We start from the raw sequence: 18,193 nt of genomic DNA on the forward strand, positions 1-18,193 counted from the left end.
AGGAGAGGGACTTCTATGCTGGAACCTCTGGTGTAGAGAGTTGGAAGAAGACTTTATTTGGAGAAGAAGAGAAGAATTGGAAAATGAGTGCATTTTAATTTATTTCAAATAAGAAGACTTGGTATAGAATTCAAATATTAATTTATTTCACTTGGTAAAGACTTTACTAAGCCATGCGATTTTACTGATGTTTATATTATATTATACTATATTATATATATATAGATAAATTTATTACATTCTTATTATAACTTTATCATTCCATGGAAAACATGAATTTAAATGAAAGCAACTTATTTATGTTTGTGACCTTTGTTTTGTGACTTTGATGTTTCACCACTACATAAAAGGGTTTTAATATTAGTTCTGGAGGAGTTTCAACATCGATTTAGAACTGATGTTTAAACGATTGTTATTGAAAGTAGACATTTTTCAACATTGATTTCAAAACCGATGTTAAAAATCATTCTTTATATCGATTCTGGTTGAAACCGATTAAGAAATATGACCGAAATTGTGTATTCTGAAAAAATTGATGTTGAAAGTCATATACAACATTGATTTTTGGTAAAATGGATGCTTTTGTAATTTTTTTAATATTTTATCTGTTTTTATAATGAATCAACCTGCAAATCAAAACATTATTAGAAAAATAATGGTATATATATATGTTCAATGCAAAAATATACATTATCAAGAAACAAGATAACACATTATTGAATAACTGCAATGACTTTTTCTATCCTATCGCACCATATAATTCATGGACATTGTACAATTTTGAAATTTGTAATTGCCATTAGATCAAAATTAAATGTTAATAAATACAAGTATTCTAGTTTCCCAAAAAACACATTATGTATTCTTCAAATACTTAAACAATCAATCTTTCTCCTAAAAGTTGCTACATAAAATGGTAATTCTACATGTATGCTCAAAAAACAAAAAGTTGTCCCCTGTTGGATCGAGTGGCCTCAGAATAATTAAGAAGGGGGGTTGAATTAATTATTCCTAAACCTTTACTAATTAAAAAATTACTCTTCTAAGGCTTTTACTAAATTATTAAGAGAATGAGGAGTAGAAGAGAAACTTAACAGAAAGTAAAAGCGGAAATTAAATGCACAGCGGAAAGTAAAAGAGTAGGGAAGAAGGAAACAAACACACAAGAGTTTTTATACTGGTTCGGCAACAACCCGTGCCTACATCCAGTCCCCAAGCGACCTGCGGTCCTTGAGATTTCTCTTTCAACCTTCTAAAAATCCTTTTACAAGCAAAGATCCACAAGGGATGTACCCTCCCTTGTTCTCTTAGAAACCCTAGTGGATGTACCCTCCACTAGAACTGATCCACAAGAGATGTACCCTCTCTTGTTCTCAGTCAAACCCAAGTAGATGTACCCTCTACTTGTACCACAAAGGATGTACCCTCCAATGTGTTAAGACAAAGATCTCAGGCTGTTAAACCTTTGATACTTTGTGAATGGGGATACAAAAGAATTCTGAGGCGGTTAGTCCTTTGAACACTTTTGTATAAGGGAATGGGAAGAATAAAAAAAATTCTCAGACTGTGTCGTTTTGAATTCTTTGACAAGGGAGAAGGGAGACACAAAAGAATTCAGGTGGTTAATCCTTTGTTCTTTTGGAAAAGGGAGAAGAGAGACACAAAAAGAATTTAGGCGGTTAGTCCTTGGTGAATTCTTTTTGGCAAAGGGAGAAGGGAATGAAAAAGATGAATAGCACAAGTTTTCAAGGTTTAGAAAACCAGAAAACTTCAAAAAGCTTTTGGTACAAAGAAGAAGAAGAAGTTCAAAGAGATTCAAGGCTTGTAAAGGATTGTATGAATAAGTGTAAAAAGTATATTGAAATGCAAATCAAAGCCTTGCTTTTATAGACTCTTTATGTCTGGCCAAGAGGACCATTTAGAAGGGTTATAACTTTTAGAAAAACTTAAAACCAATTTGAAAAAGTCAAAAACCTTTTGAAGAGTTACATCTTTTGATTTATTCAGAAACACTCACTGGTAATCGATTACCAAATAAGTGTAATCGATTACACAAAGCTTTTATGTGAAAGGATGTGACTCTTCACATTTGAATTTGAATTTCAACGTTCAAAGGCACTGGTAATCGATTACCAAAACATTGTAATCGATTACAACTTTTTGAAATTAATTGGAATGTTGTAAATTCAATTTGAAAACTTTTTCAAAACAATTTTGCTACTGGTAATCGATTACAACAATTTGGTAATCGATTACCAAAGAGTAAAAATGCTTTGGTAAACATGTTTTGAGAAAAATCATGTGCTACTCAATTTTTGAGAAAAACTTTTCATACTTATCTTGATTAAGCCTTCTCTTGATTCTTGAATCTTGAGTCTTGAATCTTGATCTTGATTCTTGAGATCTTGAACCTTGACTCTTGATTCTTGACTCTAAAATTTCTTCTTGAGTCTTGAATTCTTCTTGATTCTTATCTTGAACTCTTGAATTGTTTTTGATTCACTTGAGTTGTTCTTTGATTGATCTTTGAACTTTTTGTCATCATCTTTTGTTATCATCAAAACACCTTTGAATCACCTTTGATTCACCATGAAGCTTACAATCTCCCCCTTTTTGATGATGACAACTTCTGAAATCAAGAAACACACACACACTTTTTCCTAGTCGATCACTCACATAAATTCTCCCCATTTGTTTTTGAACTAATGCTTATCTTAAAAATAAGTTGATTACTCATGTGAATTCTTGATTTAATCCCATTTCTCTCCCTCTTTGGCATCAACAAAAAGCCAAAGTGCGTATTAAACTTAAGGTATACAAATATAACTTAAACATCCATACAATGTTCATGAAAAAATATCAACCAAATCATGAAGCAAGAACCATGAAAACCATGAAGCAACAACCATGAATAGATTAATTATAAACTCCACATAGTCAAATAACATACTTAATATTGGTCCAAACATACCATGCAAATAAGGAAATAGTAAATTGTTCAAATACCATAATAATATAGCCAAAATACAAGGCTAAAAATCAAAGTAGTAATAAAATTAAAATATAATTCTAAGATGATGGTGGCGGCGGTGGTGGAAGATCGAAGCTTGACCGGATGTAAGATACATCTTCTTCAACCTTTGTCATTCTTGACTCTATTTCATTGAAGCGCATATCCACTTGCAATTCCAAAGTGTCAAACTTCTCACCAACAAAGGTTTGAAGACCATCAAACTTTTCCAAAATCTTCGAAAGAAGAGATGAATCTTCTCCCTCATGTCCTTCTTCACCAACATTTCTAGCACCCTTCTTTATCCAAGAGCCATCATGCTCCTTAATATAACCAAAGGATGCTATGATTGAAGCGCCTATAAGGAATGATCTCTTAATTGGAACATAGGTTTTAGAATCAAGAGGGATGTTGAAGTGTTGAAGGAAAAGGGTAATAAGATGAGGATAAGGCAAAGGGGCATTCAATCGCAATTCCTTATTCATGCGATATCTAACAAGGTGTGCCCAATCAATTTGTAAACCTTTATGAAAGGCCCACATGACAATGAGATCTTCTTCAGAAACCTGGGCAAGGTTTGAAGATCTAGGAAGCAAAATGCGAACAATAAGGTAATGGAGGATGCGACTTTCAAAAGCCAATGAACCGGCAAGAAGCCTTCCGATCATATCCGCTTGGTTGGTGCAAACCAACCAGCGGACATCATGCACAGAAAAATCGAATTTCCAATCATCAATCAGTGTACCCTCAAAAGGCACACCTTCACTAGGCAATTTTGTTAAATCATAAAATAGGGATTGGTCAATGACCATCTTAATCCCATAAACTTCATACATTAGGGTACCTTCATGGATTTCTAAATTAGAATAAAAAGCTTTGACTAAATCAGAATAAACAGGTAATTTTAGAGACATGAACGGAATAAGATTGGAGTTTTCAAATGCTTGAAGGCATTCAAAACTCTCATTTGAGAAGAAATCCATATCTATGAATTTTGGGTCTATAATGGAACGAGAGGAAAAGAGGTTTGTGTACTGTATACGCTGTTCCTCTGAACAATGATCCAGAGGGAATGGAGGAAGGCATTAAGGTTTCCTGTGCCCCGGAATGCCGTTGACTCCGACTCGAAGTGCCTTTCCGCTTTTTCGATGGTTCCTCCATTTGAGGAGTTTTTCGGGATTTCAATCGGTTCAAATGAAAGAGATTTAAAAAAGATGAAGTTTGGGCTTTGTGGGGAGTGATTTGGACAAGAATTGAGTGAGATATGGATGGAAGAAAAATTGGGGGCAAGGGTTTTCGAGAGAAAGAGGAGTTGCAGGTTTCAGAATTTGAAATTTGAATATATAGGTGCAGGGACACATTGTAATCGATTACACAAATATGGTGATCGATTACCAGAGAGCAACATTGCCAGAAATAACTGCTTGTAATCGATTACACTATTATGGTAATCGATTACTAGTGGTTTTTTTAGCCAGAAAACAAAAACAAAAGGCTTTCTAGGAGAGAAGAAGTTTTGAGTTTTTATCAAAATATTTTTTATGAAAAATATATTTGAAGATACTTTATGAATAATTCTCAATCATGCAATTCACATATCATGTCATGCAAAAACATTAAAACATGAAGATAATCAATTTTATCAAAAACAATCAAAACACAAGTGTGAAGAATATTGATTTTACTTAAATATATGAATGAATATTTCATGCAAATAAGATGAAATCAATCAAGCAAATATACTCATGATTTCAAACAATTAAAAAAACACACAAATAAAGAATTGATAGTCATCATAATCAAATTGTTTGAATAAAAAATTCAACTTTAAGAGAAATTTTAATAAGATAATGGTTTTGATATTACCTTTTTTAGGATTGAAGTGTCTAGATCTTCAAAGATGAGGATCATGCTTTTTCTCCTTGTTTTTAATTCTTGAGAGATGCTCTCGTCACTTTCATAATATTTGGTTAGAAGATTAATCTCCTTTTCTGAACCATCGGATGAATCATTGTCATCCCATGCAATGTATGCTTTCTTAGTTCTTCTTTCGTCAAAACTTTTCTTTTCACTTTTCTCCGACCATTCTTCATTTGACGGACAATTGGCCTTGATGTGACCAATTTGGTTGCATTTGTAACACCTAAGGACTTGAGAATCATCTTGTGATTTTCTTCCATTATTGAAATTCTGACGCCTGTCAATTCTTCTTTTCTTGATGTATTTCTGAAATTTCTTAACAAAGAAGGAAAAATCTTCTTCATCATCTGAATCTTCTTCTTTGTTTTCTTCTTGTATTGAAGATGAGGCTTTAAGGGCTATGCTTCTCTTCTTTTTGTCATTTTCTTCATTCTGTTTGAGGCGTTGAAGTTCCATCTCGTGTTCCTGCAATTTAACAAATAAAGTGGCAAGAGACATGGAAGAAAGGTCTTTACTTTCAGAAATAGTAGTTACCTTGAGCTGCCATTTCCTACTTAAACATCTTAAGACTTTATTAATTAAATCTTCATTAGGAAAGACTTTTCCTAATGATGCAAGATGGTTTACTATATGTGTAAATCTTTTTTGCAAACTATGAATATTTTCATTTGGATTCATCCTAAATAATTTCATATTCATGGGTAAGGGTATTTATTCTAGACCTTTTTACATCTGTGGTTCCTTCATGGGTTAACTGGAGAGTATCCCACATATTCTTGGCATTAATACAATTTGACACTCTAAAGTACTCATCTATCCCTAGGGCTGAAGTGATGATGTTTTTGGCTTTGAGATCGTACTGGATTTTTCTCCTATCTTCTTCTGTCCACTGATCTCTAGGTTTTTGGGTTGTATTGCTTGTGCTTACATCTACTATAGTGGGTATATGTGGTCCTAATTCTATTGCTTCCCAAATATTTAGATCTATGGCTTCAATGAATATCTGCATGCGGGTTTTCCAATAATGGTAACCCTTACCATTGAAAATGGGTGGTCTGTGAATGGAATTTCCTTCAGGAAACAAGGGATTTGAGGAGGCCATTTATCTTGAAGTGGTTAGACTTTCTACAAGATACCTGCTCTGATACCACTTGTTGGATCGAGTGGCCTCAGAATAATTAAGAAGGGGGGTTGAATTAATTATTCCTAAACCTTTACTAATTAAAAAATTACTCTTCTAAGGCTTTTACTAAATTATTAAGAGAATGAGGAGTAGAAGAGAAACTTAACAGAAAGTAAAAGCGGAAATTAAATGCACAGCGGAAAGTAAAAGAGTAGGGAAGAAGGAAACAAACACACAAGAGTTTTTATACTGGTTCGACAACAACCCGTGCCTACATCCAATCCCCAAGCGACCTGCGGTCCTTGAGATTTCTTTCAACCTTGTAAAAATCCTTTTACAAGCAAAAATCCACAAGGAATGTACCCTCCTTTGTTCTCTTTGAAACCCTAGTGGATGTACCCTCCACTAGAACTGATCCACAAGAGATGTACCCTCTCTTGTTCATAGTCAAACCCAAGTAGATGTACCCTCTACTTGTACCATAAAGGATGTACCCTCCAATGTGTTAAGACAAAGATCTCAGGCTTTTAAACCTTTGATACTTTGTGAATGGGGATACAAAAGAATTCTCAGGCGGTTAGTCCTTTGAATACTTTTGTATAAGGGAATGGGAAGAATCAAAAGAATTCTCAGCCTGTGTCGTTTTGAATTCTTTGACAAGGGAGAAGGGAGACACACAAGAATTCAGGCGGTTAATCCTTTGTTCTTTTGGAAAAGGGAGAAGAGAGACACAAAAAGAATTCAGACAGTTAGTCCTTGGCGAATTCTTTTTGGCAAAGGGAGAAGGGAATGAAAAAGATGAATAGCACAAGTTTTCAAGGTTTAGAAAACTAGAAAACTTCAGAAAGCTTTTGGTACAAAGAAGAAGAAGAAGTTCAAAGAGATTCAAGGCTTGTAAACGATTGTATGAATAAGTGTAAAAAGTATATTGAAAAGCAAATCAAAGCCTTGCTTTTATAGACTCTTCATGTCTGGCCAAGAGGACCATTTAGAAGAGTTATAACTTTTAGAAAAACTTAAAACCAATTTGAAAAAGTCAAAAACCTTTTGAAGAGTTACATCTTTTGATTTATTCAGAAACAGTCACTGGTAATCGATTACCAAAAATCGATTACACAAAGCTTTTATGTTAAAGGATGTGACTCTTCACATTTGAATTTGAATTTCAACGTTCAAAGGCACAGGTAATCGATTACCAAAACATTGTAATCGATTATAGCTTTTTGAAATTAATTGGAACGTAGTAAATTCAATTTGAAAACTTTTTCAAAACAATTTTGCTACTGGTAATTGATTACAACAATTTGGTAATCGATTACCAGAAAGTAAAAACTCTTTGGTAAACATGTTTTGAGAAAAATCATGTGCTACTCAACTTATTGTAGACACGGAAAAATACTATATTAATCTAATCAACATTGTGTCTAGGGGTGGGAATAGGCCAGGCCAGACTTTAAAAGGCCTGAGCCTAGTCTACGATGAATTTTTGAGGCCTGAGCCTGGCCTACAGCCTATCAAAGACTTTTATTTTTGCTCGACCTGACATTTTTAAAAGCCTAATCTGGCTTGATAGTCTTTTAAAAGTCTTCTTCACGTTAAATCTTTTATACTCCTTTGCTCTGGAATATGAACGGTAATAGGAAAGTTAAAAGGAAAAGGAAACGTTAACAGGAATAGAAAAACCCATAAAAATAGTGAGAAATATAAAGGGGCACATGACTGACACCTAAATTGTAATTAAAGTCTTACTTGATTATAGGAATGGAAGTTATGGAGCACTAATGTGTAATCAAAGTCTGCTAATTTCAAAAAACAAATATTAATTGTACCCAAAAAATAATATAAGTATACATACATATATATATATATATATATATATATATATATATATATATATATATATATATATATATATATATATATATAGGTCGGCCTATCAGGCTTATAAGACTTTTTAATAAGCCTAAGCCTGGTCTATTTAATTTAATAGGCTTTTAAAAAAGTCTGAGCCTAACCTTTTAATTAAATAGGTCAGTCCAGGTCAGGATTTATGTAGGCCAGATCGTAGGCCCCTGTAGGCCAGCCTGACCTATTCCCACCCCTAATGGTGTCCCACTAAAAAAACAAAAAACAAAGCTCAAGTATCATATAGGACACTAGTATAGCAACGATTTTGAAGTATCTGGACTTCCTAGCTTCCTTTCCAAGACATGTTAATATGAATTAAAACTACAAATGTCCCAGAAAAACAATTTTTTTTTCTAGAATATAAAGTTGAAACCTTTGAGGAATTTATTGTTTTAAACTTTAAGGAAAAGGTAATGGAAAAGAGTACAAAAATGAATTAGAACTTACTCCTTACTCCCACGGAACATCAACCATAAGCATCCAATCGCCATGTTTGTCCTCGTATATAAGAACATATTTTGATCCATGAAGAAGGTCCTTCTGCTTGGTTTCATTCAGTATCTCCCTGCCTAGAATTCCATGAGATCCACACACTACTAGAAAAAAGACATTCTACATCAGTTAAATGGGACCTTCTACATCGGTTTATGATCATTGTCGTAGGAGACGATGTTAAAAGTGGCCGTCTATTCTACGATGGTTGCCAAGAAACGATGTAGAATGTTGAACATTCTACATCGGTCCTTTAGTTGTGACCGATGTAGAAAACTCAACATTCTACAACGGTCACAGCTTTAGGACCGATGTAGAATGTCAATTTTTCTACGACGGTCGTTGAAGAACCGATGTAGAATGCTGAGCATTCTAAGACGATCTTTCACTCGTGACCGTCTTAGAATAGTTAGTATTTCTACATTGGTTCTGACAAGACTGATGTAGAAATGCTAACTTTTTTTTTTTTGTATATGGAGCCTTTACATCCCCAAAAATAAAACTGGCTCAACTTCAAACTTGCATAGAGCAGGCATGAGAAACTTTGTATATTAAAATAAAAAAATTATGCTAATAAATTGGACAACAATAATTGAGAAAAAATTTAAATATTAATTTGCATACTCAAGGAAAACATTGTCAATACAAACAAGCCTAACCAATTCAAACTACTACAGCTATAAAAAGCATACCTGGACTTCTAGCCTAAATATTCTCTCATACAAAAATGGAATCACAGTGGTCAGAAGACTCTGGTAGCCATTTGGTTTAGGGGTTGCAATATAATCCTTCACCTAAAACAAAACAAACCAAATATTCCACACCAGTCAATGAAAATTTATGTCTCTTAAAATTCAAATTGTGATTGGAATCATATATGTATGAATGGAAAACTGTATGAATGATTACTACCTTTAGATTTGAGGACAAAGAGAGTGTCTGCATCTCTTCGATGTTGTTGAGACATAAGTGAATGCTAAACAACATAAGTGTTGAATGGTGGACACTAAATAGAGCATAGTCGATTTGTGAACCTCAAAGTTTATGTCGCAATTAAAAATTAAAACATTATGAAAGTAGTTAAAAATAAATACATTATTAAAGCCTGTAAGATACATGGCTTAAATACTAAAGAACTAAACAGAGGAACAAGAAATTAGAGATAAGAAAGGGATAATAAAACTATGAATTATATATATTACTTTTGATTTGAGAACAAGGAGCACTTGCATCAGCATCTTTTTGGTGGTGTTGTTGCCAAGCATTTTCGTTCTCTTCTTCATGTAATCTTGTTGAGGTTGGAATAACTCAAGGCCAAATAATATAATTATTTTGAATGGTGAAATTTATAAAAGGAGTAGTGATATGTGAATAATTTATTGTTCAAATATAATTTATCAGTATTCTTAACTTACTCTATTCGATCCCCTATTCTTATAACTGGTTATTTATTTTTATTTTTATCCTTGTTAATTTATTTGATATCTCTCTTTATATCAAGTAATTAAATCAAAATATTTATGTCATTTTATATTTATTAACAAGCTTATTGGCTAATATTATTAAATATTTTTATCCAATCAACTAGCTAGCTTATAAATTTTTATCATTTCAGCTCTTATGAGTTTCAACTAATTTATAAGTTTAATTTTCAACTAACTTGTAAATTTGTTTTGACAAATACTCTTGTATCAAATATTTTCTGTTTTTATCTGTATGACCTAGAGAGAAAGTAACTACCAATATTTATTGTTAAAAAATAGAGTGGAGTGAATTTATAAGCAGCTAGATTAGGTTGTAGTAAATTACCCATAGGCATCAACAATTTCTTGGGAAGAAGAAGTGAATTTGTTTGTGCAAGGAGGTTGTACCTTCACTAAGGCGCCAATGACTCCAAGAGTGGTAAGCCTCAAATACTCAAATAATCTGGACTTACTGGTTGTATTAAGGAAGGGATACAAATATAGAGGTATATGAGCTGCAGATGAGAAAAAGGTAAGTGTAAAGAGTGAATATAGTAATATCTTTTCCCTTCAAGTGTTAATTTCAATGAGCCAAAACCCTGCTGAAACATATATGGTAATGTCAAAGCAATCTCCTTAATTTTATATTAACAAAAAGGGTTGAAAATATTCTTACAAAATAGAAAAGAATGAATTGAAAAATATTAAAGTAAGAAAATTTTAAAAAGAAAAAAAAATCTGAAAATACAAGCTATTATATGTCTATTGTTTGCTGCTGGTTAATAATAGTATAATCATAATCATAAGCTGACCAGAAACTTGTATATGTCTATTGTCTACAAGCTACTATCATGTTTTATCCAATAAATGTTTCGTGATAAGATAAAATCATTAGGTGGCAAAGTACACTTCATGTAGCCATTAATTTCATTAATTCTAACCAACTGTTTTGGGTTGACACTTGCATTAAATAAAAGATAATGGTGGACAAAGTTCATTAATTCTCACCTTTAAAGATAATGTTTATTTCTATGTAACCAGTAACCACATAGACCATATTGACTCAAACCACACAACTCACCTTTTTTAAACTTTTTTTTCCCGTGACTGCAAAACAATAGTGGACAAAGTGATTCTAGTATCATCGGACATCATTACTTGAAACTCAATTCATATTGAATAAGAATTAGACATAGACTAAATACAAATCAAATAAGAATAATTTTAATTTTTACTAACGTACACATCTTAAATATATTCTTATTTATTAAATAAAAAATAAATAAATAAAATTAATTATTTAAATACATCTAACTTTTTATTTAATATTTATTTTTATAAAATATTAGTAAGATTAATAAGAAAACAAAATAAAAATATAACAGTAGTTGCATCACTCAATCTATGTTCCTTATATAATCTTCCTACTTATTAAAGGAAGAAAAGGTCGACTTTTTCTTTTCTAAACAAGAATTTTAGGAAAATCATTGTTTAATATATAGATTCAGGATATATCAACTCAAAAAAATTGAAGATATGTAAAAGGATAAAAGGACAATCAATTTAAATTAAAATATTACTTTGTAATTCATACATGTGACACAGTCCCATCAATTCCAGAAATGACCATCAAGTCAGCAAACTGATTCTTATCAAAGTGAAATTGAGCCTTTAAAAAATATTGCACCCACAAAAAATGTGTTACCAAACATAAATCTAATTTTAAAATTTAAATTAAGGTCTTTATATTTTTGTAATCATACTTTCTATTTAAAATTAGATACATAAATCTAATTTTAGATTTATGTATTAAGTGCCTCTAGTACTAATCTATAATATATATCCTATTTTTGCCGAAAAAAAAATTAGATACATAAATAAATATTTATTCACTATCTATTTCTAAAATTGAACAGGTACATCCATATGTCTAACAAATATACAGGTTGCTTTGAGCCTAAACCAGTAAACACACCTTCACCGGGCCCAGAACATAACAAATATATAGCAACTTTAAGCTCACAACTCTGCTACTCTACTTCAGTGAATAACCAGTGTAAAGCACTAGTTTTTCTAATTTTTACTACTTTAGTTTGCTAAGACCAATTCCACATACGATAGCAACACAAACAGAAAAACAAAAATAATTATAAATGCTTCAACACTTCATCCATTATTAAGTTAAATCTCACATTGGTGTCACTAGATAACCTGGACCCACTCTTTATTATCGAGCCTAGCTAGAAGTTCATTTAACAATAGTGTTAAAAAGAGATTGTTATAATGACCAACTCATTATCAATCCCCTTCACATGATTAATCAATTAACAAATGTCCTTTTGAAGGAAATAAAATTACATGCCCTAGTTCTCATACATAACTAACATTCAAATTTTTCTAATAACTTGCATGCACAATGAAGTCTCAAACCTCCTGTATCACTTTAGACCGCCTCTTTCTTGCTTACTGTTGTTATGACTTTGCTCTAATGATGATACAGGGAATGCAATGAAAGCAAGCCTATGCACCACCCTACAACTTTTTTTTTATATAAATATTAAAAATACAAGAGAAAGATAAAAAAGCAGACTAACCAATCATTTCCTCCTTCATCTTTTCTCGTTTTTCTGCAGCAAGGGGCTCTAGTCGCTGAATGGATTTCCTAGCTTGATCATTTTAGGGATCAATTTCTAAGATCTTTTTCATATTTGCCAATTATTTTTGAAAAAAGTGGCAAGAATGATAGAAGATGGAAGTCTATAAGAATCAGAAAGCTATTAGTGTGGTAAATACACAGTCGTCCAATTGTACATTAAGACCAAAATAAAGGGATAATTACAAGAAGCTCCCTTAGGTGAGTACTCATTGCACTTGACACATTTCTTATTTGAGAAATTACACCTCCCTTACTTTGTATAATTACCCTCCACTCTATTATAAAATTTGAACTCACCAGCAATGGCCTCTTCAAAATGCTCAAGCTTTTCATGAGCTTCTCCTCTTCTTACCAAAGCTTTAACGCACACAAGATTCAGTTCTAATGCCTCTGTGCATTCTTTAATTGTGTTATCATATTTTCCCTGTGGCATACTTAACACATGTTAAAGAAACAATGGTAATAATACAAGATAAACTATATAGCTTCAATTCTTATTGTCTCTAGCAGTTTGCTATAACAGAGTCCCTCTTCATTGAAGTAGGATCAGGTTTTGCTCGGATTTATTACATTAGGGAATAATAAAGTTAAAATTAGATTCTTGCTACTCCTAAATTATCTTCTAGATAACAAAGTTAAAATTAGAGTACTGCACACAATTTTAAGAAGAAGAAAAAACAAAGCTAGCTTTTAGAGAAACAATACTTGTCATCGAAATCATCGGAGAAAGGAAACCTCTTGGTGATCTTGAGCATCATGAACTTGGAAGGTGGAAGGTGCGAGAGAGGAGGCCTTCCATGCGCAAGCTCCAACGCGGTTATCCCAAAAGACCATATATCAGCCTCGAAACTGTAACCTGTGTGTGAGTGAATCACCTCAGGAGCCATCCAATAGGGCGTGCCGACAACATTAGTGAACTTCAGAGACGAAGAAGAAGACGTGGTGGTGGTGGTGGTGGACTCGTATATGGAAGCGGAGACACCGAAATCAGCAAGCTTCACTTGCCCATTGGTGTAAATGAGGATGTTACCGACTTTAATGTCTCTATGGAGATGCTGGCAGTGGAGGTAGGAGAGCGCGTTGAGCGTGTCTCTGAGAACCACGGTGATGTAGGGCTCCATTAAGCCGTTGGGGTGGGAATGATAAATGATGGATTGAAGTGATCCTGCGGCCATGAACGACATCACCACCCAGAGGCAGCGATCCACTGTGAAGGAACAATGTGCTTTGAGGATGTTGGGGTAGGAAAGGAGGGATGGGGTTTTGGCCTCGCAACGGACATCGTCTAAGTCAGGCCGGGAGCGGTTGAGTTTGATGGATTTGATTGCGACGGCGGCAGAGTTCATGGGAAGCTCGAATCTTGGATTCTAGGGTTTGCGACGATACAGGAATCCATAAAGGGGCACACAGGAACGGGCCAAACTTTAATTTTTTAATTTATTGTTTTTAAAATTAACAAAGGCGGTTTGCTAAACACACCCGTCGTAGAAGGAACTGGGAAAATTATGAAAACGCCATCTCACTGTAACTACGAAGACGAGTGTTGAAGAGCGTCGTAGTTAGTTACTCCTTAATTACAAAAAATGCCACCGAAACACATTCTAAGACAGTTCTAGGGAACTGCCTTAGAATGTGCGTCGTAAAAAAATTATTTTTTAGTAGTGACATTTACCTGAAATCATACCAAAACAAGCAGTAACCAGATCTAGGGAGACTGTCCATGCATAAATAATTGAAAGGTTAAAACTTTCCACATAAAACTGATTCTTTTTTACTTATAGTAAAACAACTGAACATTTTTTCTAGAGTAAAAGATAATTCTGGATGTGTAGAGTAATTCTTCAAGCCCATTTTCCTTAAATAGGGAGCACCATCCATACTGACCTTGACGAATAGTGCACCAAGCCCCTTTTTTTCCATCAAATTTTTCATTGTTCTTTGAAGTAGTTGCCAATGAATTTTTTTAGAATGATCTTATAGTAGGCCACCCCACGACCTGATCCCTGACACACAAGTATGATTAAAGGTGATTTCCACAATTAATCATAATATGATCAGTTATAGTTTTCCACTTACTTAGTAGCTAGTGCACTATCGTTATTATTTGCAGAACCATCAATACTTGGTCTAGTTTCTTTGGCCTTTGTTGTTGCTACTTCTTTCATTTTGTTTTCCTGAGCCCCAACCTTAACATGAGTAGAACCAGGTTTTAATCCGAAGTTAGAAGCAGGCCTGGGAGATAGTATCGGATTGGGGACCTCTAAACCAACTAGAAATTTCCCCTGCATGATAGATTGGGGACTTTTAGTGTCTGGCCAAGCAAGCAATTAAAAAGTACATGTTCTTCAAGTAAATTGGTGTTTAGCTCCGAGGAGATGCTGTTCATGGAATCTAAGAACCCTCTTAGATTCAAGACTTTTTTGCCAATGCTTCATTGTTTTCATCTTTTATTACCAATGGGGCTCTTCTTGTTGTGACTGTCATCTCAATGCTTTTGGTTGACAAGTTTGGTAGAAGAAAATTCTTTCTGAACCTGGCTTTGAAATGATATGCTGCATGGTAACTACTATTACATGTTTATTGTCCTTGAGTTTCATCCAACAAGTGCAATGCTAATTGCTAATTGGACTTTTTGATTGTTTTGCAAATTATCACATGTGTAGTTTTAGTTGTGGACTTTGGACACGGCAAAAAACTTGGGATAGAAGTGAGTGTGTTTATGGTTGAAAGTAGGGGAATGACAACACAAGGCAACTCATAAAAGCTCAAATATGTAAGAGATACATAAGTTTATGGATTTTAAGAAATTTGTTGCATGTCCAATGTCCAATAAAACGTGCATGGTATATTTTGAAGTCAGATTTTAAAGAGTAAAGAGAAAATGAGTATATTATTTTTAAATTAAAAGAATTATATATTATAAAAATAAACAAAAGATTAAAAATATTGAGTTTGTGTTTTTATTTTTTTATTTCTTTAATATTTACAAATTTATTATAAAAAATTATCTTTTTTTTAGAACTTTAACTTCCCAATATAACTAAACAAAGAGAGGGTTCCAAACTTAATTTAACTAATTAAGAGGAATCTGATATGAATGAGTATGAAAATACTGGTGTGGCAGTATTTTATTTATTCTCCTTTATTTATCCCATGATCTAAATTATATTTTTTCTCCTTTGTTTAACCCATGATCTAAATTAAGGAGAACAAAACTCCATAGTTGTTAAGAACTAAATATATGTTGATTCTGATTTTTAACCAAAAAAACAAATATGCTGATTCTAAAGGTTGAGCTCGCACATTTGTCAATATCTTGTCCTTAGCTAATTAGATTTTCAAACTACAATTCCACATTTCAGTTGATGGGGTTAAGGAAAAGAGACAAAATAAATAGCAATTTTAGCTATGCATCACATATTAATTGCCATTTTCTTCATTGGGTTTCTCTCTTTAGGAGGTATGTACTTATTTCTTTTAAGTAAATAGTTTCTTAAATATTTAGTTGGTTGAATACCACATTTTAAGTGAAGTAATTTTCTGTAAAAAAAAGTGAAGTAATTTCTTAAATATATTAATTATTGATTATTAGAACAAACTAGTAGTAGTAAGATAAATACACATACACATATTAATAAAGTAGCAAAAAAATGAGAGAAAGAAAGCATGTTTTAGCACCTAGATGAAAGAAAGCTTGGTTAAGACATTTGAATGATCTGAGGGGAATGGGGTTGTGCCTGCCGTGTTGAAGCAGATTTTCACAGAATTTCTTTATTCCTTTATGCTCAGCCATTGACTTTTGCAAATAATCATAAAAAAAGTATGAATTTAGAACTATATCACGTAATATTTGGCTGCCATATACAAACCAAAATCGAAATCCAAAACTACAACACCACCTAGAATGGGGTTGTGAACACTATGATCCTCTCATCCCCACAACTAGACCACAACCCATCTATGAAGCATTTAGATTAGAGAAAGCATGAGAAGAGAGATGAGTTTGAGGATCAAGTTCTTTTTTGCTGCATTTAGCAGGAACTGTTGGTTTTGAGGAGGAAATTATAAAAAACAGAGGAGAGAAGAGAGACAATACGTATGCGGAGGAAATAGAATTATTCTATTCTAATTCAAATTGTTCTCAGCAGCGATACAATAAATAGAAAAAGATAAACTAACTAGATAACAAGATATTAGCAAAACAGAATATTAAAACTAACTTGCTCCTTAAAGATAGGAATCACTTATTGAATAGGCTAATCCATTAAAACTGCCTTACTCTTAAAATATAGGAAATCAACTTATTTACTAAATCTTATCTTAAAAACTGAAAAATAAAATATTATGCAGTTACAAAAGTATATCTTCAACAGGAACCATTTCCGTCATTAGTTGCTCACCATTAACCTCTTCAAATTTCTCTTCAAATTGACTGAAATCAGTTCAAAAGTTCCAAGAATTAAATGGACAATGCATAATCAGATAGATTAGCTAGAAAGTTTTAAGTAAATAATACTAGCCAAGACACTTATACCTGATACGGTAGACATAAATGGGACCCATTTTGCTTCTAAGAATGATTCTCTATCTTCTCTGTGGATAGTCTACATCCTGATGCATATAGAAGCAGCAATTCTCCATCATGCATCTTAAACATTAGTTTTAAAAAGTTTGTGAACATTTCATTAATTTATGCCCTAAACTTACTTCCTCAAGATCAGGGACTTCTAGGGTGGTTTCATGCGGAGCTTTAATTGCTATTAGAGTTTCATTCTGCTTGCAGAAATGAACTAGTATTAATAAAAAGAAAAACCTTAATAATAATAATAATAATAATAATAATAATAATAATAAGAATTAATAGGAGAACACAGCAAAAGCGTTTATAATAACAAGTGATAAGGTGGCACCTAAAGAGAAATGAAATTGGTATAAATTAATAATATAGGGGCAACAATTTACTTTTTCTTATGTAATGGAGGGCAAAGGGAAAATGAATCAAACAGGGAGTAGATTACTTCGGGTTGTTTTCATTTTCACTTAAATTCCTCAGCCTTTCTTGCATTTCCCTACCAAAAGTTTAGAAAAGTCAGCATTGCCCAACAGTTTTAATATAGCATATTTCTGTTTTTTCTATTGCAAAGCAACCATATTACCTTATTTGATCATCTAATCCCTGCTCCTCCAAAGAAAGTTTCTCAATTTTTGTCTGCAAGACAAAGACCAACAACATAATTTACAATATGTTGTAACATGCTACTAACTACAAAGTCAAATTTACAATGATGTCTAACACTTATAGCGAGAAAGGGGACAGAGGATTTTGCAACATGATTCAAGCTTAATATAGGTTTGTGAAGAAACATCTTACAGAGAAAAGAAATAACAAAAAAAATTAAAGATGAAATGAGAGAAATGGAAGAGAACCTGAAGTTTTTTCCAAACCGATTGAGAAAGAGGTACTTTCAGAAAGTGCTTTTGTTTATGCGTCAAAAGCATTAATCTTGTCGAAGTTGTATTGCCTATTCAGTTCTCTAATGTTTTAAGATAAACATTTGAAAGTTGAAAATAATAATTAGAGAATTAATATTCCAGAAATTGTTGCACCAAAAATCACCAAT

At 32.9% G+C, this 18,193-nt stretch overlaps 1 protein-coding gene, 1 non-coding gene and 1 pseudogene across 4 annotated transcripts; all 3 read right to left on the minus strand.

The window, feature by feature from the left end:
* Positions 1-7,987: 7,987 nt before the first annotated feature.
* Positions 7,988-14,860, minus strand: LOC100776387 (auxin-responsive protein IAA8-like; annotated as a pseudogene).
* On the minus strand, positions 8,671-8,748 carry MIR5377B (microRNA MIR5377b). Its single transcript, NR_161716.1, has one exon. It is a non-coding gene; the product is annotated as a microRNA MIR5377b (primary transcript).
* On the minus strand, positions 12,679-13,980 carry LOC100775637 (protein kinase superfamily protein). 3 transcript variants are annotated; one of them, XM_026124531.2, is made up of 2 exons: positions 13,278-13,980; positions 12,679-12,996 (listed from the first exon to the last, which is right to left on the minus strand). In XM_026124531.2, exons 1-2 carry the CDS (start codon positions 13,916-13,918, stop codon positions 12,954-12,956), a joined length of 684 nt encoding a protein of 227 aa, XP_025980316.1. In that variant the 5' UTR covers positions 13,919-13,980; the 3' UTR covers positions 12,679-12,953. The 3 variants fall into 3 exon arrangements, with proteins under 3 accessions (XP_025980316.1, XP_025980317.1, NP_001241407.1); XM_026124532.2 differs by having other exon boundaries at positions 13,308-13,969; NM_001254478.2 differs by lacking the exon at positions 12,679-12,996 and having other exon boundaries at positions 13,048-13,938.
* Positions 14,861-18,193: the final 3,333 nt, after the last annotated feature.

Source organism: Glycine max, chromosome 12 (genome assembly GCF_000004515.6).
Source record: "Glycine max cultivar Williams 82 chromosome 12, Glycine_max_v4.0, whole genome shotgun sequence".
Lineage (NCBI taxonomy): Eukaryota > Viridiplantae > Streptophyta > Magnoliopsida > Fabales > Fabaceae > Glycine > Glycine max.

Excerpts from the sequence above, each read along its gene's own strand:
- LOC100775637 (XM_026124531.2), bottom strand. The coding sequence starts at position 13,918 with ATGAACTCTGCCGCCGTCGCAATCAAATCCATCAAACTCAACCGCTCC. Across the intron at positions 12,997-13,277 it reads TCCGATGATTTCGATGACAA|GGAAAATATGATAACACAAT; the intron begins GTATTGTTTCTC and ends AGTATGCCACAG.